We start from the raw sequence: 26,095 nt of genomic DNA, 5'->3' as shown, positions 1-26,095 counted from the left end.
GGAAAAACCTAGAGAAAGAGTCCACGCTCAGCTGGAGCAACGGGGTCCAGGAGGCAGCAAACTCTTCCAGAGGCCCCAACCTGAGTGTTAAAAACAAGCAGGCATTAGACAGCTTCCAGCGGGATGGCATGCCGGGTCTATCCAGGGCAAACAGGGATCTGAACCCAGTCATGGAGGGTTGAGGGAACTGGGGTCTAGGTGTCCTTGCAGAGTGTGAGGCTGGAGAGCTGGATGGGGCCCTGCCATGAGGGCAGGGGATGCCATACTAAGGAGTGTACCTTCTGTGCTGAGAGTAGAGGGGAGTCTTCCTGGTTTTTTGTTTTTGAGATGGAGTCTAACTCTGTCACCCAGGCTGGGGTGCAATGGCATGGTCTCAGCTCACTGCAACCTCTACCTACCAGGTTCAAGCGATTCTCCTGCCTCAACTTCCTGTAGCTGGGTCTACAGGCACGTGCCACCACACCCGGCTAATTTTTGTATTTTTTTTTTGTAGTAGAGACAGGGTTTCAGTATCTTGGCCGGGCTGGTCTTGAATTCCTGACCTCGTGATCCAACTGCCTCAGCCTCCTAAAGTGCTGGGATTACAGATGTGAGCCGCCTAGCCAACACCTTGTCTCTTAACAAACAACAACCCGCTCTTAGCTGATCCCTCACTTAAACTCTGTGGTCCTTGCTACCCCAGTCCCATCAAAGTTGATATGCTGTGTATTATTCAGCAATGACAGTTAGGAAGAATAAAGGAAATAGAAATGAAGAGGTAGAATGGTCAGTGTTTTGCAGTTGGTTGGGTATGCAGGATAAAGATGGTAAACTCAGATGATGAAGTTTCATGTATGGACGGGAGACTTGTAGAGATTAGGCTTTGGAACTAGAGTTCTAGATTCAAATCCCATCTCTACAGCTTGGTAGCTGTTTGTTCCTGGGCAGCGTTTTTAAACCTCTGAGCCTCAGTTTGCTATGTATAAATGGGAATAATTTAGTACCCACTTCATTAGGTTATTGTGGGGCTTTAGAGAAAGTCCATATAAGGTACTTAGCTTAGTGCCTGAGTGTTTTTTTAATTAATTTTTAATAGCAAGGTCACTTTTTAAGCTAGAGAACAAACAAGGAGGAGCAGAGGTAGATGTTAAAGATGATTTTCATTTAGAGGAGCTGAGTTTAAAGTAGCCAAGGGCAGTATCCAGAAGACAGGACTGCCGGCCTGGCCGGGAAAGGGAATTACTTGGGTTGTTGCAGGAGTGATGATGCTGGATCCACGATGTAGCTTTGCATTCATTCTCTGAAACTGCTTCCTAGATGGCTTCAAAGCTCCCAAAGCTCCACCGGTTTGAACCTGTGAAAAATGTCTGATGAACTGAGACAACTTGAGGTTACTCACCTTTAGCTCCAGACTGTAGTTGACTAACTGGAAAGTTTTTGTGCTTTTTCCAACCACTGGCGCCAGGGCTGCTGCGTGTGTGTGTGTGTGTGTGTGTGTGTTCCCTGCTCTGTGGTGCCTGGGCCAGGGGAGAACGAGGTAAAATCCCACTGTTGTCTTCACTCCAAGCCTTGTGCCCTTGGCTGCAACTGAATGGGCTGGCAGGATTTCTGCCTTGGGAATGTTTGTCTGCTCCCTCCATGGGTGGGGCTTAGTGTTGAGAGTCAAGCCACTGAGGAAGTTGCCTGTGACCAGCTTGACTCCATGTGGTCAGTGTAATTTTCTTTGATAAAGGACCGCCTCCTGGAGTTACTTAAATTCCTTTTTTTTTTCTTCTTATTGCAGATCATCAATGCCGTGGTACTGTTAATTTTGTTGAGTGCCCTGGCTGATCCTGATCAGTATCACTTTTTCAAGTTCTGAACTGGGCGGTGACTTTGAGTTCATGGATGATGCCAGTAAGTAGTAGATACTTTGGTATTTTCAAGGGCAGGGAATCTTAATCCAGTACTTCCTATTAAATTACAAATATTGACTCGTGAGCCCATTTGAGCTGATATGTAACTTCCTGTCATCACAAATCAACAAATACTTGTGTGCGTCCCACGTTCTGACTGTCTTCTAGGTGCAAGAGTCTAAATAAGATCTTTTTTCATCTCGTGTTAACTTACTCATATAAAAAACTATTGCATTGTCGTAGACTTTCTACCCTGAGCCTTTTGGCCTTTTTTTGAGAGGAAGAGGTATAAATGGCAGGAAGGAAGGTGAAAAGCTCGTGCTTATCTCCTTGTGTCTTCTATTATGTTTCAGTATTTATTTTTATTATAGGAAGTGATTCTTTTCCATTCTAGAAATGATGTTGCAGATTATTTGGGGGAATTTAGGATGTGTTTGCAGTGAATGGAAATATGTCCAGAGGTGTGGATGTGGGGTATGTAGGGAGGAAGCTAGGCTCCCAGCTTAAAGGTCACTGCAGCCTAATCATTTTATTTATTATTTATTATTATTATTGTTGTTTTTTAAGATGGGGTTTCACCGTGATGGCCAGGCTGGTCTTGAACTCTTGACCTTAGCTGATCCACCCACCTCGGCCTCCCAAAGTGCTAGGATTACAGGCGTGAGCCACCGCGCCCGGCTGCCTAATCATTTTATAATCATAATCATGCTGAGTCCATGGCAAAGGAGAGGGGCAGTACTGTGCATAATCTCAAACAGAAGATAGTACAGATTTATTTTTCATTGGCTTTGGAGAACTTCAAGTGAGTTTTTCATAAAAAGCGTTGGAGGAATAGGAGAGAGTGGCTCAGCACGCAGTTTTAGAGCTAGATAGGAAGCATTCGAAAGACATAGTGAGGGCTGTTTCTCCACGTGAGAAAAAGAGCTGTTCAGTGTTTTTTTTTTTTTTTTTTTTGAGACGAAGTTTCGCTCTTGTTACCCAGGCTTGAGTGCAATGGCGCGATCTTGGCTCACTGCAACCTCCACCTCCTGGGTTCAGGCAATTCTCCTGCCTCAGCCTCCTGAGTAGCTGGGATTACAGGCACGCGCCACCATGCCCAGCTAATTTTCTGTATTTTTAGTAGAGATGGGGTTTCACCATGTTGACCAGGATGGTCTCGATCTCTTGACCTCGTGATCCACCCGCCTCGGCCTCCCAAAGTGCTGGGATTACAGGCGTGAGCCACCGCGCCCAGCCCCAGTGGTTTTAACTGAATGCATGAACTGATGTGTGCATTTAAGATCCCTTTTTTTTGCTGAGTGGAGGGTGCATTTGGGGGCTGTGTGTGTGAGCACAGAGGCTGGGAGAGTGGTATTGGGGATAGCACCTAGGCTGCACTGGGGTTAGAGAACAGGGAGAGATTTGGCAGAATTTGCTGGTTTGGGCGGTGAAGGAAACGGAGGAATCAAAGATAACTTCTGCCTTCCAGCTTGAGGAGATGACCTGTGTCTTTACTGAGCTGAGAAAGTCGGGAGTCGGGAGGTGGGAACAGACCTGGGGGGCAAAACTCGACTTTAATTTCAGTAACTAGCTGAGCACAGTTGTTAGGGATTGATAGGTTTGGCGTGTTCCCACCCAAATCTCGAATTGTATCTCCCAGAATTCCCCTATGTTGTGGGAGGGACCCACGTGGAGGTAATTGAATCATGGGATCTGGTCTTTCCTTTGCTATTCTTGTGATAATGAATAAGTCTCACGAGATCTCAGGGGTTTATCAGGACTTTCCGCTTTTGCTTCTCCTCATTCGCTCTTGTCACTGCCATGGAGGGAGTGCTTTTTACCCTCTGCCGAGATTCTGAGGCCTCCCCAGCCAAGTGGAACTGTAAGTCCAGTTAAACCTTTTCCCCAGTCTTGGGTGTGTCATTATCAGCCCCATGTAAATGGACTAATAGAGTAAATTGATACCAGTAGAGCGAGGTGTTACTGGGAAGATACCTGAAAATGTGGAAGTGACTTTGGAACTGAGTTGGAGCAGTTCGGAGGGTTCAGAAGAAGACAGGAAAATGTGGGAAAGCGGCCAGGCGAGGTGACTTATGTCTATAATCCCAGCACATTGGGAAGCCGAGGTGGGTGGATCACGAAGTCAGGGGTTCGAGACCAGCCTGGCCAACATGGTGAAATCCCATCCTTACTAAAAATACAAAAATTTAGCTGGGTGTGTTGGTGCACACCTGTAATCCCAGCTACTCAGGAGGCTGAGGCTGGAGAATGACTTGACCGGGGGCAGAGGATGCAGTGAGCCCGGGAGGCAGAAGTTGCAGTGAGTGGATATCGTGGGAGGCTCCATCTCAAAAAGAAATGTGGGAAAGTTTGGAACTTCCTAGAGACTTGTTGAATGGCTTTGACAAAAATGCTGATAGTGGTGTGAATAAGAAGTTCCAGGCTGAGGTGGTCTCAGATGGAGATGAGGAACTTGTTGGGAACTGGGAGGAAAGGTGACTCTTTATAACCACCTGATTTTTTTTTTTTTTTTTTTTTTTTAAAATAGAGTCTTGCTCTGTCCCCTGTCTGGAGTGCAGTGGTCCTATCTCAGCTCACTGCAACCTTGGCCTTCTGGGTTCAAGCAATTGAACCCCTGCCTCAGGCTCCCTGTAGCTGGGACTATATGCCCAGCTAATTTTTTTTTTTTTTTAAATTTTACTAGAGATGGGGTTTTCACTATGTTGGCCATGATGGTCTTGATTTCTTGACCTTGTGATCTCCCCACCTCGGCCTCCCAAAGTGCTGGAATTACAGGCATGAGCCACCCCGCCCAGTCAACCACGTGATTTAAATGATAGAAAGTAATTACAGGCTGAGTGTGGTACCTTATACTTGTAATCCCAGCACTTTAGATGACCAAGGCCAGCAGATCACTTGAGGTCAGGGGTTCAAGACCAGCCTGGCCAACATGGCGAAACCCTGTCTTTACAAAAAATACAAAAATTGTTTGAACATGGTAGCATGTGCCTGAGGTCCCAGGTACTTGGGAGGCTGAGGCAGGAGAATTGTTTTAATCTGAGAGGCAGAGGCTGCAGTGAGCTGAGATCATGCCACTATACTCCATCCTGGGTGACAGAGGAAGACTCTTGGGGTGGAGGGGAAAGAAAGTAATTACAAACTATTCATTCAATCCTTTCATATATATAAAATACAAGAGATACTACAAATGTCCTGGAATTAACATCCAGGACATTGTAAAACAATTACTATTTTAAAGTCTTCTTCTTCCTTTTTTTTTTGAGATGGAGTTTCGCTCTTGTTACCCAGGCTGGAGTGCAATGGCGCGATCTCGGCTCACCGCAACCTCCGCCTCCTGGGCTCAGGCAATTCTCCTGCCTCAGCCTCCTGAGTAGCTGGGATTACAGGCACGTGCCACCATGTCCAGCTAATTTTTTGTATTTTTAGTAGAGACGGGGTTTCACCATGTTGACCAGGATGGTCTTAATCTCTTGACCTTGTGATCCACCCGCCTCGGCCTCCCAAAGTGCTGGGATTACAGGCTTGAGCGACTGCGCCCGGCCCGCCCTTTTTTTTTTTTTTTTTTTTTTTTGAGAGACGGGGTTTCACCTTGTTGGTCAGGGTGGTTTCGAACTTCTGACCTCAGGTGACCCACCCACCTCAGCCTCCCAAAGTGCTGGGATTACAGGCTTGAGCCACAACGCCCAGCCTTAATATTTTAAAGTCTTAAGTACCAGCAAGCCTTTCAAGTTAGCTAAATTTGGCCTATGATGTCAGATGGTCATTACCCAGCTTAATCTCTGGTGATGAGAATAAGGCATGCAGTGTTACTACATATTCGATCCAGATAGAACCATAGCATTAGCATTTACAACTTCTTTTCCTAACTTCAATTACCTAAGAAAGGGAATCCTGCTACTGGAATTGTGTAGCTTTAATCTGGAGGGAAATAAAGCAGAGTGACGTTAATTTATTAATTAAACTCATTATTCTTTCTGGAAGAATTCATATGAGTAATGGGGGTCATTCAGAATAGAGCGAATAAGAAATGTTAGACCAGGTGCAGTGGCTCACACCTATAATCCTAGCACTTTTGGAGGCTGAAGTGGGTGGATTGCTTGAGCTGTGGAGTTCGAGATCAGCCTGGGCAACATGGTGAAACCTTGCTCAACTAAAAATACAGAAATTTGCTGGGTGTGATGGTGCGTGTCTGTAATCCTAGATACTCAGGAGGCTGAGGTGGGAAGATCTTGAGGACAATCTGTCTGGGGACAGACATTGCAGTGAGCTGAGATTGTGCCACTGCACTCCAGCCCGGGCAACAGAGCTAGACCCTGTCTCAAAAAAACAAAAAAAATTATGAAAGTTAATATAGCAATTTGATCTTGATATCTTTTTGCAGTGGTGACAGTTGTCTGAAGATTTCATCCAGCTAGACAGAGCACAACTCTTTCTCACTTTTACATATGATTTTTTCCCCCATGATCTGGTAGAAGAAAGCTAAATTCCTGTTTATATTAAAACAAGGCATATAGGAGAATCTACTGGAATAAAAAAAGAAAACGCAAGGAAAAAGCTTAAAAAAATTTTTTTTGAGACAGGGTCCCACTCTGTCACCAGGCTGGAGTGCTGTTGGGTTTGGTAAACACAATCTGGGTTTACTGCAATCTCTACCTCCCAGGCTCAAGTGATTCTCTTGCCTTAGCCTCCCACGTAGCTGTAACTTGAGGTGTAAGCCACCACACCTGGCTAATTTTTTGTAGAGGTGGGGTTTTGCCATGTTGCCCAGGCTGGTCTTGAACTCCTGAGCTCAAGCACTTTGCTCTCCTTGACCTCCCAAAGTGCTGGGATTACAGACATAAGCCACCCTACCCAGCTTTAATTGACTATACCAGGCATCCCCAAACTATGGCCTGCGGGCCGCATGCGGCCCCCTGAGGCCATTTATCTGGCCCCGCCGCCACACTTCAGGAAGGAGCACCTCTTTCATTGGTGGTCAGTGAGGGGAGTACAGTATGTGGCGGCCCTCCAATGGTCTGAGGGATAGTGAACTGGCCCCCTGTGTAAAAAGTTTGGGGACGCCTGTACTATACAGTACTGGGAAAGAATGTCACAGATTGGAAGAGACACAGTTAAATACAGTGTGGGATCCTGGATTAGATTCTGGAAAAGAAAAAGGACATTGTGGGGGAACAGGTGAAATTCAAATTAGTTGTGCAGTTTAATTAATAGTGTTGTACCAATGTTAATTTCCTGGTTTTGGTAGTTATGCTAGAGCTAGGTAAATTGTTGTTGTTGTTGTTGTTGTTTTTGAGACGGAGTTTCGCTCGTTACCCAGGCTGGAGTGTAATGGCGCGATCTCGGCTCACCGCGACCTCCGCCTCCTGGGTTCAGGCAATTCTCCTGCCTCAGCCTCCTGAGTAGCTGGGATTACAGGCACGTGCCACCATGCCCAGCTAGTTTTTTGTATTTTTAGTAGAGACGGGGTTTCACCATGTTGACCAGGATGGTCTCGATCTCTCGACCTCGTGATCCACCTGCCTTGGCCTCCCAAAGTGCTGGGATTACAGGCATGAGCCACCGCGCCCAGTCTAATTTTATTTTTTGAGAGAGGATGTTGCTCTGTCACCCAGGCTGGAGTGCACTGGCACAGTCTTGGCTCACTGCAGCCTCTGCCTCCTGGGCTCAAGCTATTCTCCCACCTCTGCCTCCCCAGTAGCTGGGACCATAGGTACGCACCACCACACATGGCTAATTTTTGTATTTTTAGTAGAGATGGATTTTTCTGTGTTGCCCAGGTTGGTCCTGAACTCCTGGGCTCAAGCAATCATCCACCTTCGCCTCCAAAAGTACTGGGAATGCAGGAGTGAGCACCGTGCCTGGCCTGGCTGTGTATTTCTGTCCATCCTCCCTCCTATTCTTTCAACTGTTTATCTTTTTTTTTTTTTTTTTTTTGAGACGGAGTTTCGCTCTTGTTACCCAGGCTGGAGTGCAATGGCGCGATCTCGGCTCACCGCAACCTCTGCCTCCTGAGTTCAGGCAATTCTCCTGCCTCAGCCTCCTGAGTAGCTGGGATTACAGGCACGTGCCACCATGCCCAGCTAATTTTTTGTACTTTTAGTAGAGACGGGGTTTCACCATGTTGACCAGGATGGTCTCGATCTCTCGACCTCGTGATCCACCCGCCTCGGCCTCCCAAAGTGCTGGGATTACAGGCTTGAGCCACCGCACCCGGCCTTGACTTTTTTTTAAAGGATAATTCAATAAATTATTTGGATTTTTTTTTTAGTTGAAGCCTCACTCTGTCACCCAGGCTGGATTACAGTGTTGCTATCTTGGCTTACTGCAACCTCCACCTCCCAGGTTCAAGTGATTCTCCTGTCTTGGCCTCCTGAGTAGCTGGAATTACAGGTGTGCCCCACCATGCCCAGCTAACTTTTGTGTTTTTAGTAGAGTTGGGGGTTTCATCATGTTGACCAGGCTGGTCTTGAACTCCTGACCTTAAGTGATCTGCCTGCCTTGGCCCCAGAGTGCTGGGATTACAGGCATGAGCCACTGGCTCACGCTTGGCCTGGATGATCATTTTCAAGATTTTTTGCAAGGGTACACCTTTGTATGTATGAGAAGACCACTAGAGATGGTAAAGTCACTTGGATAATCCTGGAAGGCCGTAGTTACTGGAGCTGGGAATGAGACAGCCACCTAGGTTTAACCTCTTTGTGAGGGGCAGTGGCATTTGGACTAAGTCTATCACCAACCCAAGACGAGCTCAGAGTGGGAGGCACCCTCACTCTCTTCCCTCATCTGATCTCATTCCCTCACCAGAGGGTGGAGGGCAGAGAAGCTGTATATCGAGAGCCCGTACAGATCACTGCCGGGGCAGAGAACAGGGTATTGAAGAGTGGATTTGGAACAGCACTGGAAGTCAGCTGGATGAGCCACTCCACTACTTATCTTGACGTTCCACCTAACCAAGCTGTTTACTGGGTGTACATTTCCCTACTTTGCCTACAAGAATACTATGAAAAGCTCTGCTAAATGTCTTACTGAAATCTTTGGATGCTGTATTAGGGTTCTCTAGAGGGACAGCACTAATGGGGTATATTTAAGGGAGTTTATTATGGAGAATTGACTCACACAATCACAAGGTAAAGTCCCATGATAGGCCGTCTACAAGTTGAGGAGCAAGGAAGCCAGTGGATAGGTCTGAGTCCCAAAACCTCAAAAGTAGGGAAGCTGACAACGTGGCCTTCAGTCTGTGGCCAAAGACCTGAGAACCCGTGGCAAACCACTGGTGTAAGTCCAAGAGTCCAAAAGCTGAAGAATTTGGCATCTGATGTTCGAGGGCAGGAAGCATCCAGCACTGGAGAAAGATGAAGGGCCAGAAGACTCGGCAAGTCTGCTCATCCATCTTCTCCTGCCTGCTTTATTCTAGCCGGGCGGGGAGCTGATTAGATGATGCCCACCCAGATCGAGGGTGGGTCTGTATCTCCCAGTCCACGGACTGAATTGTTCACCTCCTTTGGCAGCACCCTCACAGGCCCATCCAGGAACAATATTTTGCATCTTTCAGTCCAGTCAAGTTGGCACTCGGTATTAACCATCACAGATGCACTAAGCCTACTCTCCACTGGCTGAGCAGGAGCTAGATCAGCTCTGGTGTCCAGTATTCCTCTTTTCCTGTTCTGTTCTCAGCAGCTGCTTCTCCGATGCATATTGTTGTTGTTGTTTACATTTTAATGTTTTTGAAATCAGGATGTGATTTGCAATTTAGCAGAGATTTAGTATAAGGATCCTTTTTTTCCCCTCTAGATCTTTTTTTTTTTTTTTTTTTTTTTTTTTTTTTTTTGAGACGGAGTTTTGCTCTTGTTACCCAGGCTGGAGTGCAATGGCATGATCTCGGCTCACCGCAACCTCCGCCTCCTGGGTTCAGGCAATTCTCCTGCCTCAGCCTCCTGAGTAGCTGGGATTACAGGCACGCACCACCATGCCCAGCTAATTTTTTGTATTTTTAGTAGAGACGGGGTTTCACCATGTTGACCTGGTTGGTCTCGATCTCTTGACCTTGTGATCCACCCGCCTCGGCCTCCCAAAGTGCTGGGATTACAGGCTTGAGCCACCGCGCCCGGCTCCCCTCTAGATCTTTATGTTGAAATTATTTAAAGCTTTTATTTAAAAAAGTTGCATGTACAATAAAAACCAGTATTATTTTTCTCATTAACAATAATTTGTTCTGCCAGATCTAAGAAAAGCAGTTTTAAAAACCCAGTAGTTTGGAGTTCTTTTCTTTTTTTTTTTTTTTTGAGGTGGAGTTTTGTTCTTGTTACCCAGGCTGGAGTGCAATGGCGTGATCTCGGCTCACTGCAACCTCCGCCTCCTGGGTTCAAGCAATTCTCCTGCCTCAGCCTCCTGAGTAGCCGGGATTACAGGCACGTGCCACCATGCCCAGCTAATTTTTTGTATTTTTAGTAGAGACGAGGTTTCACCATGTAGACCAGGATGGTCTCAATCTCTTGACCTCATGATCCACCCGCCTTGGCCTCCCAAAGTGCTGGGATTACAGGTGTGAGCCACCACGCCCGGCTGAAAGAATATTTATGAAATATTTATTTCCTGTAGCAACTAATGGTGCTACAAGCAATTGTGTACCTGCCAAGTTGTTTTAAGAAGTGTTTCGCCATGTGCAGTGGTTCATGTCTGTAATCTCATAGTGGCAATGCCCAGGCAATCGAGGCTGCAGTGAACCATGATCACACCACTGCAGCTCCAGCTTGGGAAACAGAACAACAGCCCTTATTTATCAGAGACTGACTAAAGAAAATAAGGCTGGGCGTGGCGGCTCATGCCTGTCATCCCGACACTTTGGGAGGCTGAGGCTGGCAGATCACTTGAGATCAGAAGTTCACAACCCACCTGGCCAACATGTTGAAACCCAAAATACAAAAATTAGCTGGGCATGGTGGAGCACACCCATAGTCTCAGCTAGTTAGGGGGCTGAGGTGGGAGACTCACTTGAGCCTGGGAGGTGGAGGTTGTGTTGAGCTGATATTGCACCACTACATTCCAGCCTGGGTGACTGAGTGAGACTCTATCTCAATAAATAAATAGATAAATAGATAGATAGATAAAAATTAAATAAAATGAATTAGATGGTATGGATCTCTTATAGTGAGCAAGAGAGTGGGATGAGGTGAGGCAAAATTAGAGAGGTAGACATGCTCTGAAATCGGATCATCAAGGCCTTGATAAGAAGTGGAGGTTTTATTTTAAATAAGATGGGAATCTGTGAAGACTTTTATTAGAGCTTTGAGGCACACATGGGTTTATAAAATAGAAGTTAGACACCTATGTATCTATAAAGTAATACCTAATCATTATTTATATAATTTAGAGGACGAGAAGACCAAACATTAAAAAAATACCTGTAAACCAGTATCCTTTTCTCTATTTTGAAATAATCTCTTACTTAATATAAAGTTTTTAAAATTAACTTTATACTAGTTTATTTACAAAATATCTTTAAGAAGAGACTGAAAGTATTCAAACAGTGGATCCACTACTGAGTGCCTTTTTAAAAAATTTCTTTTTAATCTTTTGGCAGACATGTGCATTGCCACTGAGACTTCTCTTCTCATGATTCTGATATGTGCTATGGCTACTTATGGAGTATACAAGGTAAGCAGCTTGCAATTAGCTGCTGGCCTTTTCCTCGGTCTCTTACATGTTTCATCTGTGCTGCTATCTATATTAAGAAAGAAGGGACTTTCCAGTTTTCTGTAAGAATCTCTGAATAATGTTTATATCTCTCATTTGTATTAGATGGTACTAGGAAAAGCAATAAAATCAGTATTATAGTTCTGGAAATGTTTTTTGTTTCTTTGTTTTTTGTTTTTTTTTTTTTCCGGAGACAGGGTCTCACTCTGTCACACAGGCAACCTCCGCATCCCAGGTTCAAGCAATTCTCCCACCTCAGCCTCTAGAGTAGCTGGAACTATAGGTGCCCACCACCACACCTTGCTGATTTTTGTGTTTTTTGGTAGAGATGTGATTTCACCATGTTGGCCTGGATGGTCTCAAACTCCTGACCTCAAGTGATCCACCCACCTCAGCCTCCCAAAATGTTGGGATTACAAGTGTGAGCCACCGCACCCTGCCTCCTGGAAATATTCATGGAAGCTTGTTTGTTGACTGCTTATATTTGTCATACCAGTTTCCATCATGACCTGGGTTAATGAATTTCAATTTTTCCATTTCTTTTCAGAGTAATAAAATATTCCTTTGAATTTAACAAAATAATATTTTATAATATTGAACACATTAACTTTCTGTTTTCTGTTCTTTTTAGCAACACGCAGCCTGGATTATCCCATTCTTCTGTTACCAGATCTTTGATTTTGCCCTGAACACGTTGGTTGCAATCACTGTGCTTGTTTATCCAAACTCCATTCAGGAATACATGCAACAACTGGTATGTGGGCCTCTTACTGTTTCTTTTCATTAGGGAGAGCCGGTTAAGTAAGGGATGTAGAGTTATAGAGAGACACAAACATTAATTTCAGGATTTTTAGTTTGCAGCTGAAATTGATACAATTTTCATTCATTTATTTATTTATTTATTTTTGAGACGGAGTTTCGCTCTTGTTACCCAGGCTGGAGTGCAATGGCACAATCTCGGCTCACCGCAACCTCCGCCTCCCGGGCTCAGGCAATTCTCCTGCCTCAGCCTCCTGAGTAGCTGGGATTACAGGCACGCGCCACCACGTCCAGCTAGTTTTTTGTATTTTTAGTAGAGACGGGGTTTCACCATGTTGACCAGGATGGTCTCGATCTCTCGACCTCTCGACCTCGTGATCCACCCGCCTTGGCCTCCCAAAGTGCTGGGATTACAGGCTTGAGCCACCGCGCCTGGCCTATTTATTTATTTTTGAGATGGAGTGTTGCTCTTGCCACCCAGGCTGGAGTGCAATGACATGACCTCAGCTCACTGCAACCTCTGCCTCCTGGGTTCAAGCAATTCTCCTGTCTCAGCCTCCCAAGAGGCTGGAATTACAGGCACGCACTAACATACCCGGCTAATTTTATATTTTTAGTTGGTTGGGCTGGTCTCAAACTCCTGACCTCAGGTGATCCACCCACCTCAGCCTTCCAAAATGCTGGGATTACAGGCCTGAGCCACTGTGCCTGGCCTGATAAGAAATTTTTGAGTGCCGGGGTTATTATTGGTGGCAGTGATGGTGGTGTTTGATGTGCCTACCTAAATTATAGTCTAGTTACTGAGAGTCTTGTTTTGGTAAAATGTAGTTTTCTCAGTTATCAACAAAGGGTAGGTTTTTGCCTCTGCTAGTATATTGAAAGTGGAACTCGGCCTGTCCGAGTGCAGTGGTGTTTACAACTAATTGATCACAACCAGTTACAGGTTTCTTTGTTCCTTCTCCACTCCCACTGCTTCACTTGACTAGCTTTAAAAAAGAAAGAAAGAGGGCCGGGCGCGGTGGCTCAAGCCTGTAATCCCAGCACTTTGGGAGGCCGAGGCGGGTGGATCACGAGGTCGAGAGATTGAGACCATCCTGGTCAACATGGTGAAATCCCGTCTCTACTAAAAATACAAAAACCTAGCTGGGCGTGGTGGCGCGTGCCTGTAATCCCAGCTACTCAGGAGGCTGAGGCTGGAGAATTGCCTGAACCCAGGAGGCGGAGGTTGTGGTGAGCTGAGATCGCGCGCCATTGCACTCCAGCCTGGGTAACAAGAGCGAAACTCTGTCTCAAAAAAAAAAAAAAAAAAAAAAGGAAAAGAAAAAACATGGAATTCTGCTCAAAAACAAAATAATTAGCTGGGAGAGGTGGCACATGCCTGTAATCCCAGCTGCTTAGGAGACTGAGGCAGGAGAATTGCTTGAACCTGGGAGTTGGAGGCTGCAGTGAGCCAAGAATACGCCACTGTGCTCCAGCCTGAGCAATAGAGCGAAGCCTCGTCTCAAAAACGAAGAAAAATCAAAAGAACGTGCGCCTCTGCATTATACTAGTTCCCAAATTCGTTTGACCCTAGAATCCCTTCTTTCCCAAGTATCATTTTGGGACTAGTTTATGGTTAAATGTTCTTTGTGACCATATGAGTGAATATTAGTGTCTGGGTATTAAGAAACTTATAGTGATTATGAGATTGGGATACCTCTATAACTTTATTTATTTATTTTGAGACAGGGTCTCTGTCACCCAGGCTGGAGTGCAGTGGTGTTATTTTGGTGCACTGCAGCATTGACCTCCCAGGATCACGTGATCCTCACATCCCAACCTCTTGAGTACCTGACACTACAGGCATGCACCACCATGCCCAGCTGAATTTTGTTGTTGTTGTTTTCTCATATGTTTTGTAGAGATGGGGTTTCATCATCTTGTCCAGGCTTATCTCAAACTCCTGGACTTAAGTGATCCTCCAGCCTTGGCCTCCCAAAGTGCTGGCATTATAGGTGTAATCACTGTACCAGGCCAGCTTTATTTTTATTTTTTGAGATGGAGTTTCGCTCTGTCACCCAGTCTGGAGTACAGTGGTGCAAACTTGGCTCACTGCAACTTCCTCCTCCCTTGTTCAAGTGATTCTCCTGCCTCAGCTTCCCAAGTATCTGGGACTACAAGCACGTGCCACCATGCCTGGCTGATTTTTTTGTATCTTTATTAGAGACAGGGTTTCACTGTTAGCCAGGCTGGTCTCGAACTCCTGACCGCAGGTGATCCCCCCACCTCAGCCTCCCAAAGTGCTGGGATTACAGGTGTGAGCCACTGTGCCTGGCCCAATTTTATTTTATTTTTTGAGATGGAGTCTTGCCCTGTTACCCAGGCTGGAGTGCAGTAGGTGCAATTGATCTCAGCTCATTGCAGCCTCTGCCTCCCTGGTTCAAGCGATTCTCCTGCGTCAGCCTCCCAAGTAGCTGGGATTACAGGCACCTGCTACCATGCCTGGCTAATTTTTCTATTTTTAGTAAAGATGGTTTTTCACCATCTTGGCCAGGCTGGTCTCAATCTTTTAGCCTCAAGGGATCTACCCAAATCAGCCTCCCGTTGTGCTGGGATTACAGGTGCTGGGCACCACACCCAGCTAATTTGTATTTTTAGTAGAGGTAGGGTTTCACCATGTTGGCCAAGCTGGTCTTGAATTCTTGCCCTCAAGGGATCCACCTGGGTCAGCCTCCCAAAATGCTAGGATTACAGGTGTGAGCCACCACTCCCGGCCACATACTTGCATTTTAATCTCTTTTAAAGATTAGACACATTCTGAAGCCACTTCAAGTGCTAAAGGAGCAATAAATAAATAAATAAATAAATAAATAATAAAATAAAATAAAATTAGACACAGCTCGGTGGCTAATCCCAGCACTTTGGGAGGTGGAGGTGGGCTGATCCCTTGAGGCAGGAATTTGAGACCAGCCTGGCCAACATGGTGAAAACCCGTCACTACTAAAAATACAAAAATTAGCCAGGCATAGTGGCAAACGTCTGTAGTCCCAGCTACTCTGGAGGCTGAGGCAGGAGAATTGTTTGAACCTGGGAGGTGGAGGTTGTAGTGAGCTGAGATCACACTGCTATACTCCAGCCTGGGTGACAGAGCAGACTCTATCTCAAAAAAAAAAAAAAAAAAAAAAAAAAATTAGACACAGAAACAGTGTGATTTCTCAACAATACCAAGTTATTTTATTCTTTTTTTGGGGTCAGGGTGACAGGGCCTCACTCTGTCACCCAGGCTAGAGTGCAGTGGTGTGACCTAGGCTTACCAAAACCTGTCTTCTTTTAATTTTCTTTCTTTCTTTCTTTTTTTGAGATAGTCTCATTCTTTTCACCCAGGCTGGAGTTCAGTGATGCAGTCTCGGCTCACTGTAACCTCTGCTTCCCCGGTTTAAGTGATTCTCCTGCCACTGCCTCCTGAATAGCTGGGAATACAGACATGCACTACCACGCCCCACTGTCTTTTATATTTTTTTTAGTAGAGATGGGGTTTCGCCATGTTGGCCAGGCTGGTCTTGAAATCCTTACCTCAGGTGATTGCCTGCCTCAGCCTCCCAAGTGCTGAGATTACAGGTGTGAGCCACCATGCCTGGCCTGCAACCTCAATCTTCTGGGCTCAAGTGATCCTCCCACTTAGCCTCCCAAGTAGTTTAGACTACAGACATGTGCCACCATGCCTGGCTAAATTTGTATTTTTAGTAGAGATGGGGTTTTACTACATTGTCCAGGCTGGTCTCAAACTCCTATACTCAAGCAATCTGCCTACCTCAGTCTCCCAAAGTGCTGAAATTACAGGTGTGAGCTACTATGCTCAGCCAATTTATTTATTTATTATTTGTTTGTTTGTTTGTTTGGAGCAGAGTCTCCCTCTGTTGTCCAGGCTGGAATGCTGTGGTGCAGTCTCAGCTCACTGCAACCTCCACCTCCCGGGTTCAAGCATTTCTCTTGCCTCTCCCAAGTATCTGGGACTACAGGTGCCTGCCAGCACGCCTGGCTAATTTTTTTAGTTTTAGTAGAGATGGGGTTTTCACCATGTTGGCCAGGCTGGTCTCGAACTCCTGACCTTGTGATCCACTCACCTCGGCCTCCCAAAGTGCTGGGATTTCAGGCGTGAGCCACTGTGTCTGGCCTTTAATTCTTAATAAAAGAATAAAATTGCATGATCTGATCACAATGATTGTCAGTTTTATTTCTTCGATATTTTGTCCTACGTGCAAGGAGACTCTGAAAACCATTAGGTGGTGTTCACCCTGGTGAGCAGGAGCCAAGCACAGGAGTCATGGGCTTTCTCCATGTTCTTCCTCAACATTGGAAACAACTTTGCTTTGGAATCTTGCTCAGGAATCCAAACACATAGTATTGAATGGTGAGGAAGAAAGAAAAGATGAGATAGCACAGTAGGCTGCCTTCCCGTTCACTTCCCTAGGCCAGTGATGTAGGCGTTGATCAATGCTGTGTGAGTGTTTTGTGGGGAAAGTCTGGCAACTCCCTCTAACCATAGTAGCAGACTTTGATCCTCCTAAAGAGGTTCCCTTTGACCTGGTGTTGTGGTCAGATGGTAGGGCTTAATTCCTCCACCCTCACTGCCCCAGAAGTACTTGCCAGTTATAAGAGAATATGCGGTGTTGAAGGAAGTATCATCAACAAAAATGCTCTTTGCAAAGAAAACAGCATTTTAATAGGTTTCTGTCCCTTGCCCTGCATACACCCTTTAATGGTTCAGAACTAGGCTGGGCACGGTGGCTCATGCCTGTAATCCCAGCACTTTGGGAGTCTGAGGTGGGTGGATCTTTTGAGGTCAGGAGTTCAAAACCAGCCTGACCAACCTGATGAAACCCCATCTCTACTAAAAATACAGAAAAATTAGCCACATGTGGGGGTAGATGCATGTAGTTCCAGCTACTCGGGAGGCTGAGGCAACGGAATGACTTGAATCCAGGAGGCAGAGGTTGCTGGGAGCCAAGATTGTGCCACTGCACTCTAGCCTGGGCTACAGAGTGAAACTCCATCTGAAGGGAGAAAAAAAAAGTATAGATGAGGCTCAGACAGACAGCAGCTGAAGCCAAACAGAATTCTTAAGTATTTGGAAGCTTATGTATCCAAATCTTTTTTCTTTTTTTTTCTTTTTTCCTGAGACATGGTCTAGCTCTGTCGCCCAGGCAGCCTGGAGTGCAGTGGCATGATCTCGGCTCACTTCACCCTCCACCACCGGGGCCCAAGTGATTTGCTCACCTCAATCTCCCAACTAGCTGAGCTGGGCAAGAAAGAGAAACTCCATCTCAAAAAAAAAAAAAAAGTTCTGAACTTGCAGAGAATCCACATTTCAGAGGTCCCCGGATGTACAAAATGTCCCTGGATCCAGACCGGTGACTTCTAACTTGTATGTGGTAGGAGGGCAGAGTCACTCTAGAACTTTTGTACTGGTCCTAAATATTAGCTCTCTGCTTTAATCCGTTGCTTTCTGATAAGCATGTCTGAATTGCTGCCCAAGGAATACTCTCTGGAGTGATGAGAGAGATTTGCTAACGAGGCCTTTTTCTTTTGCAGCCTCCTACTTTTCCCTACAGAGATGATGTCATGTCAGTGAATCCTACCTGTTTGGTCCTTATTATTCTTCTGTTTATTAGCATCATCTTGACTTTCAAGGTAAGCATGAAGATTTTACTTGTCGTCTAAAAATATTAAGTGTATTCCTGAATACCAAAGAAGTAAAAAAACTTTGGTCAGTTTATTGTCTTTCTTTGGACATCCAAATTGCTTTTTGATTTCCTAAGATAACAGTTCTTTATGTCTACATTAGAGGAAAGCACTAACCAAAATTCCACAGCTTGATCAAGGAGTCCAAAATATATTTGGACAGAGTTAAGTTAACGTAATGTTATACATTATGCAGTATACAATACTGCAACATCCATTATAAGATCTGTGTAACAGATATTCTTTTGTAATTTTTTGCTAAAGTGTAATATTTTCTGAACATTGCTCTGTCTCAATCCATTATATGAATATCATCATTTAATAAATTACCTGTTGTTGAACATTGAGACATTTTTTACTTTTTTACTTAATAGGGCTGCAGTGAATATATTTAAGTACAACCATATATTTATGCATCTGTTTCCTCAAGGTAAATTTCTTAAAATCAGGGTATTGATGGTTGGAAAGCCTTTGATAGGTTGTCAGATTGATGCCTCCCAAAGTTAAATGACTTCTACTTCCAGCAGGAGTGCATCAATTCTTTTTCATCTTGGTCAATCTGTAAAAACATTATGATAACTTGTGCTTGTGAGCTACTAAAAGGTAGAAAACTCCCTGGTTCTTTATGCTTTGAACTGTTGTTTCCTTTTCTTGTTTCTTTTGCATTTTTTGTGAGGCAGGATCTCTCCATGTTGCCTAGGCTGCCTCCTGCCTTGGTCTCCCAGAGTTGTGGGATTCCAGGTGTGAGCCACTGCGATGAGCATGCTTTGAATTTTTTTTTTTTTTTTTTTTTTTTTTTTTTTGAGATGGAGTTTCGCTGTTGTTACCCAGGCTGGAGTGCAATGGCGCGATCTCGGCTCACCGCAACCTCCGCCTCCTGGGTTCAAGCAATTCTCCTGCCTCAGTCTCCCGAGTAGCTGGGACTACAGGCGTGCACCACCATGCCCGGCTAATTTTTGTATTTTTAGTAGAGACGGGGTTTCACCTTGCTGACCAAGATGGTCTTGATCTCTTGACCTCGTGATCCACCCGCCTCGGCCTCCCAATGTGCTGGGATTATAGGTGTGAGCCACCGCACCCGGCCCATGCTTCGAATTTTTAAATCTCAGTGCTTTTCATTGTCTTAAAATTAGCTCATTCTTCAAAAATCATTCCTCAGTAAACTTTGGAAAGCTGCATTAAGGCAAAAAATTCATATGGGTCCTATGATGAAAAGGAGTAGAAAGAAAATGGTTCATTGGAAATCATTTGGCCAGGTGAGATGGCTCACAGCTGTGATGGCAACACTTCGGGAGACTGAAGTGAGAGGATCCCTTGAGTCCAGTATGTGAGGCTGTAGTGTGCTACGACAGTGGCACTACACTACTACACTCCAGCCCAAGTCACAGTGAGATGCCAGGTTGTTGTTTTTTTTTTTTTTGAGACAGAGTCTCTCTATTGTCCAGGGTGTCCAGGCTGCCCAGGCTGCCCAGGCTGGAGTGCAGTGGCGCAATCTTGTCTCACTGCAACCTCCACCTCCTGGGTTCAAGCAATTTGCCTGCCTCAGCCTCCTGAGTAGGTGGGAGTATAGGTGCCTGCCACAGTGCCCAGCTAATTTTTGTATTTTTAGTAGAGACAGTGTTTCACCACCTTGGCCAGGCTGATCTTAAACTTCTGACCTTGTGATCCACCTGCCTTGGCCTCCCAAAGTGCTGGGATTACAGGCGTGAGCCATCACGCCCAGCCTTTTTTTTTTTTTTTTTTTTTTTTTTGAGACAGAGTCTCACTCTTTCACCCAGGCTGGGGTACTGTGGTGGGATCTTGGCTCACTGCAACCTCAGCCTTCCAAGTAGCTGGGATTACAGGTTTGCACCACCACACCCAACTAATTTTTGCATTTTAGTAGAGGCCGGGTTTTATCATGTTGGTGAGGCTGGTCTCAAACTCCTGACCTCAAGTGATCTGCCCACCTCTGCCTCCCAAAGTGCTAGGATTATAGGCATTAGCTACCACACCTGGCCAGGGACTGTGTCTCATAAATAAATAAATGAAATCAATTGAGTCTAAATGTCCATCACAAAGCACCATGATTTTTTGTGTCCTTCAGTGGTTAAGGATGTGCGTGAATTTTACAGATGGATGTTGGGCCTTATAGCCTTGCAGCTCTCACTCTGCTCCAATTTCATGGCTGGTATTTGGCCGCACATAGGCTTGGGCTGCCTGCCATCCAGGCTGCAGGCAGAGCTGGCAGTGCCCCCTGGAGAAAGGCCACAGGCTGTCACATCTCACTCATTGTAGTTTGTCTTTGAAGGGTAGACTCCCTTTTGACTTTTGCCTGGTTTTGGTCACTCTCCCATGACTTACATGTGTGAGTAATTTTTCTAGATTTTTTTTCATTCATGTATTTATTCCACAGCCAAAATGTTTGTAATTTAAAGCTATACCATTTTTAAAAGATAAAAGAAAGTTTGTGGCACAGCTGCATTAACAAAACAGACCCCAGTCTAAAGTACAGCACTAAACAGGTGTTCTCTGCTCCCATGGTGGAGTAAATCCACACAATTACACATTAGGATTTCTCTGAAGATAGGCAGTGAGGCAAATAACCCTTTGAAATGAAATGCCCAGTGAATAGAGGCAGGCTACAAATTCTTTTAAGATTTTACTGCAAAATGGAAAAAATCCCAGAGGTGACTACCAACTCGAACCCCTCATTTCATGTGCCTGGCCTTTGCTGTGTGTTCTTTCCACAGCCACATCCCAATCCAGAAAAGCTTCTGCACCCCATGCTCAAAAATGTAACCTGAAGTCCTGGAGGTCCTCAGCACAGACTGACATTAATGAGCCTGTGTGTAACCTTCATCCACAACCTCCAAAGAAATCAGGAGCACAGACACACACAGCACCATTTCTTTTTTTTCCTCTCGGAGATGGATTCTTACTCTGTCACCCAGGTTGGAGTACAGTAGCACCATCTCTGCTCACTGCCACCTCCGCCTCTTTGGTTCAAGCAATTCTTCTGCCTCAGGCTTCTGAGTAGCTGGGACTACAGACCCACACCACACCTGGCTAATTTGTTGTATTTTAGTAGAGATGCTGTTTCACCGTGTTGTCCAGGCTGATCTTGAACTCCTGAGCTCAGACTATCCACCTGCCTTGGCCTTCCAAAGTGCTAGCATTATGGGAGTGAACCACTGTGCCCAGCCTAGCACCATTTCTTTTTTTTTTTTTTTGAGACGGAGTTTCGCTCTTGTTACCCAGGCTGGAGTGCAATGGCGCGATCTCGGCTCACCGCACCCTCCGCCTCCTGGGTTCAGTCAATTCTCCTGCCTCAGCCTCCGGAGTAGCTGAGATTACAGGCACGCGCCACCATGCTCAGCTAATTTTTTGCACCATTAGTAGAGACGGGGTTTCACCATGTTGACCAGGATGGTCTCGATCTCTTGACCTCGTGATCCACCCGCCTCGGCCTCCCAAAGTGCTGGGATTACAGGCTTGAGCCACCGCGCCCGGCTTAAACAATGGCTTTAACTGTCAAATGAGCTCTGGCAAGCAGTATGCCTTTCATAAACAAACCAAAATATCGTCTTCATATCTTCCTAATTTTCTTGCAAAAATGTTAAGCCATCCAAGTAAAAAATCTTTTAGGCCAGTTGTGGTGGTTCACGCCTCTAATCCCAGAGCTTTGGGAGGCAGAGGCAGGCAGATCACAAGATCACAAGTTCAAGACCAGCCTGGCCAACAGGGTGAAACCCTGTGTCTACTAGAAATACAAAAATTAGCTGGGTGTGGTGGTGGACACCTGTAATCCCAACTACTCAAGAGGCTGAGGCAGGAGAATCACTGGAACCCAGGAGGCAGAGCTTGCTGTGAGCCGAGATTGTACCACTGTATTCCAGCCTGGGCGAAAGAGCAAGACTCCGTCCCAAAAGAAATAAAAATAAAAAACTAAAATTAATTTAACAAGGAAAAGGAAAATTCAAAGGTTTTATGCCAAAAAACAACCAGTCCTCTGCAGCCTAACTCATTTGCTTTTGGACTGCGAAGCCACGTCGAGGGCGATCAGGCAGGAGCTGGTCCCTCCCACGGTCAGCACCATGGTGGTCGGTAAAGCATTTGGTCAGGCAGGCCTCATTTCAGGTGGGTGAGCACACCATCAGCATTCTGGAAAAAAATCTGCAGCTCTGAACTTTGTTTTTCCCAGCATAATCCTATGCCGTGGAATCGGAGGTCAGTTTAGTTGGTGTGGAAAATATGGTAGGTGGTGCTTCTGCGAAAACCACGGGCTTTCCCTGAGGGCTCTAGGCCTCCGAAAGCCCATGCTCCCGCCAACTTCTGTGTGAAGCCACTAAATTTGTAGTACGTGATGCCTGGAATCTGGCTTCCTGTGTCCGCTGCCTGTATGACTGCCGCAATTTTTCCAGATTTTTAAAATCTTTGCTGCAGGAAGGTTTGTCTGACTGAGCTAACTCTGCCACTACCAGAAACTTGGAAGCTATCACCTCCCCAATTTTCTTTCTTTTCTTCCTTCCTTCCTCCATCCTTCTATCTCAGCCTCCTGAGTAGCTGGAACTGCAGGTGCACACCACCACACCCGGCTGATTTTTTTGTATTTTTAGTAGAGATGGGGTTTTACGGCCTAAGTGTTTGTGTTTTTAGTAGAAATGGGGTTTCACCATGTTGGCTGGAATGGTCTCAATCTCCTGATCTCATGATTCGCCCACCCTGGACTTTCACAATGCTGGGATTTCAGATGTGAGACACCATGCCTGGCCCAGTTATCCTTAAACAGGCCTTTAAAATCTTTTAAATCGTTTCACTTGAACTTACTTGAAATGCCCACATCAGACTTTGAGTCAAAGGACCTAGGGTTGGCTTCTATCACTACGACTTTTATTTATTTATAAAGGTACAACCGTGTTCATCATTACTAGTCATATAGTCTAAATTAGCAAAACAATAGCAAAATAAAATATATTAATATAGACATTAAAAGATATTTTTGAATGCACTTAATTTTTTAAAAGTTTTTGTGGGTACATGGTAGGTGTATATATTTATGGAGTACATGCAATATTTTGATATAGTGCAGAATAATCGTATCATGGAAACTTGGGTGTCCATCCCCTCAGACATTTAGTTATACTCTTTTAGTTACTTTTCAGTGTTACGAGTACTACCTTTAGGTTTGTGGGCAGAGCCGTGGTTTCTTTATTTACTAAATAGCAATACTAATTAATAAAACATTCTGCAGCATGACAGAGATAATGGATGGGAAGGTGCATTATACATTTATTGAGCAAATATTTATTAAGCTCTCATGTGGCAGGCTCTATTCTAGTACTGGGGTTTGGTAGTGAATAAGAAAAACCTGCCCTATGTTGCTTTTATAAATTGCAAAACACAAATATTGTCTCATAAATGGCACCATACAAATTGTTCACAGCAATGTCTCCAACTTGGGAGAAAAGTGTACATGTGTGATAAAATTTTATTGTATATATTTTTATTAAAATATAATTTTTTGTAGATGAGGGGGTCTCACTAATGTTACCCAGGCTAGTCTCAAACTTTTGGCCTCAAGTAATTCTCCTGCCTCAGCCTCCCTCGGTGTTGGGATTGTAAGTGTGAGCCAGCAGGCCCTGGCCAGTGCCTTCATTTTTACATTCCTCCCGACACTAAACTGATGCCTTGCACATAGAGACTCAGTAATTGTTAGTTTATTTTTTTATTTTTATTTTTTTCAAGAGAGGGTCTCCCTCTGTGCCCCAGGCTGGAGAGAAGTGGCCTGGTGCGATCTCAGCTCACTGGCACCTCTGTATCCCGGACTCTGGTGATCCTCCCGCCTGGCCAGTAGTAGCTGGTACTGTAGGCACACACTACCACACCCAGGTGAATTTTTCCATTTTATTAAAGATGAGGTTTTGCCATGTTGCCCAGGCTGCTCTGGAACTCCTGGGCTCAAGTGATTCCCCTGCTGCCGCTCCCAAAGTGCGGGGATTATAGGCATGAACCACCTCGCCTGGCTAAGACTCAGTAATTGTTAGTTTTAAATAGGTATATGCATGTTTTGGTTTCACGTATTGGTTCACTGGATTAATGCCTCTCATCACCAAAATTTGCTCTTATTCTGTGATAAGTGTTACTACCACAGTGATTCTTTGAAGCCCCCAAACAAGACACTTGTCAGCTTTGCTCTGTCCTGACAGAAAAGGATAGTGCTTACCACCTAACTCTACAGATAGATGATGGGAAGACTGTATCAGTGCCAGTTAATTTGGGAAATACACTAAATAGTTCTAACCAATATTGTAGAAGTGTTAAATAAGAAATCAGGTTATTGGCCGGGCGCGGTGGCTCAAACCTGTAATCCCAGCACTTTGGGAGGCCGAGGCGGGTGGATCACGAGGTCGAGAGATCGAGACCATCCTGATCAACATGGTGAAACCCCGTCTCTACTAAAAATACAAAAAATTAGCTGGGCATGGTGGCACGTGCCTATAATCCCAGCTACTCAGGAGGCTGAGGCAGGAGAATTGCCTGAACCCAGGAGGCAGAGGTTGCGGTGAGCCGAGATCGCGCCATTGCACTCCAGCCTGGGTAACAAGAGCAAAACTCCATCTCAAAAAAAAAAAAAAAAAAAAAAAAAAAGAAATCAGGTTATTGAAAGAAGTACCTAGGCTTTTAAAGACAGCAGGTCAACATTTTTCCCCCTTCGGAGTGTGTAGTAAGTGAATGCATGTGGCCTTGCAAAGGCCCTTGAGAATGCCTATTCTGGGCATTTCATGCAGATACAATATGTTGTCTTTTTCACTTTATTATTTCGTTTTTGAGACAGAGCCTCTCTGTCACCCAGGCTGGAGTGAGGTGCAGTGGCATGATCTTGGCTCACTGCAATCTCTGCCTCCAGGGTTCAATTGATTCTCCTTCCTCAGCCTCCCAAGTAGCTGGGATTACAGGCATGCCCAGCTCATTATTGTATTTTCGTTAGAGACGGGGTTTCACTATGCTGGCCAGGCTGGTCTAGAACTCCTGGGCTCAAGTGATCCACCCACCTCGGCCTCGGAAAGTGCTGGGATTACAGGTGTGAGCCACTGTACCCGACCCGTTTATTTTATTGCTGTTATACTGCATTGTATGGATGGTGCCACATTTTGTCTATCCATTCATCAGTTGAGGCGCATTTGGGTTGCTTCTACTTTTTGGCTTTTATGAATCATGCTGCTGTGAATGTTCAAGTTTTGTGGGGATGTATATTTTCATTTTCTTGGGTATATAATGTATATATGTATATTATATATATTTGTGTATCTATATATGTACTACATATGTAATACCTAGGAGTGGAATTGCTAGGTCATGTTGTAACTGTTTAAATTTTTTTTTTTTTTTTGAGACGGAGTTTTGCTCTTGTTACCCAGGCTGGAGTGCAATGGCGCGATCTCGGCTCACCGCAACCTCCACCTCCTGGGCTCAGGCAATTCTCCTGCCTCAGCCTCCTAAGTAGCTGGGATTACAGGCACACACCACCACACCCAGCTAGTTTTTTGTATTTTTAGTAGAGACGGGGTTTCGCCGTGTTGACCAGGATGGTCTCGATCTCTCGACCTCAGATCCACCCGCCTCGGCCTCCCAAAGTGCTGGGATTACAGGCTTGAGCCACCGCGCCCGGCTACTCTGTTTAACCTTTTGAGGAACTGCTGGACTTTTCCAGAGTGGCTACAACCATTTTACATTCTCATAAGCAGTGTATTTCCTGGATTTTAGCAATCTAGTTTCTCTATGTGTTTGAACTTCTTTTAATCAGAGAATTTTAATGTTAAGGTATTTAGATAATCCAATTACAAATGATGAAATGAAAGTACAGAGTTCATAGCTTAAGCATCTCCCATGAACTCATGTTTTATTTCTAAGCAGTGTTTATTTTGGTAATTATTTTTAAGTATCTTTGTCAGATATTTTATTAATGAAAGGGAAATGTTTTAGTGTATTTTATTGACTGAGATAAATTTATATGCTATGAAATTTTAAAAACAAAAATTGGTTGTGTAATAAAATTGCAGATGATC

At 44.9% G+C, this 26,095-nt stretch overlaps 1 protein-coding gene and 1 pseudogene across 1 annotated transcript in view; one reads left to right on the top strand and one right to left on the bottom strand.

The window, feature by feature from the left end:
* The first annotated feature begins 1,819 nt into the window (after positions 1 to 1,819).
* LOC101053086 (lysosomal-associated transmembrane protein 4B) overlaps positions 1,820 to 26,095 on the top strand; it is a 47,158-nt gene continuing 22,882 nt past the window's right edge. The window contains exons 1-4 of the mRNA XM_039464399.2: positions 1,820 to 1,875; positions 11,455 to 11,528; positions 12,199 to 12,321; positions 17,898 to 17,996. Coding sequence (XP_039320333.1) covers positions 1,863 to 1,875; positions 11,455 to 11,528; positions 12,199 to 12,321; positions 17,898 to 17,996 — 309 coding nt within the window. The 5' untranslated portion in view covers positions 1,820 to 1,862. The remainder of the gene's footprint in view (positions 1,876 to 11,454; positions 11,529 to 12,198; positions 12,322 to 17,897; positions 17,997 to 26,095) is intronic.
* Positions 22,051 to 22,964, bottom strand: LOC101052454 (cytochrome c oxidase subunit 7A2-like, mitochondrial pseudogene; annotated as a pseudogene).

The sequence above is a fragment of the Saimiri boliviensis genome, chromosome 15 (assembly GCF_048565385.1).
Source record: "Saimiri boliviensis isolate mSaiBol1 chromosome 15, mSaiBol1.pri, whole genome shotgun sequence".
NCBI classification, from domain to species: domain Eukaryota; kingdom Metazoa; phylum Chordata; class Mammalia; order Primates; family Cebidae; genus Saimiri; species Saimiri boliviensis.
This window is presented reverse-complemented; position numbering and strand designations above follow the sequence as displayed.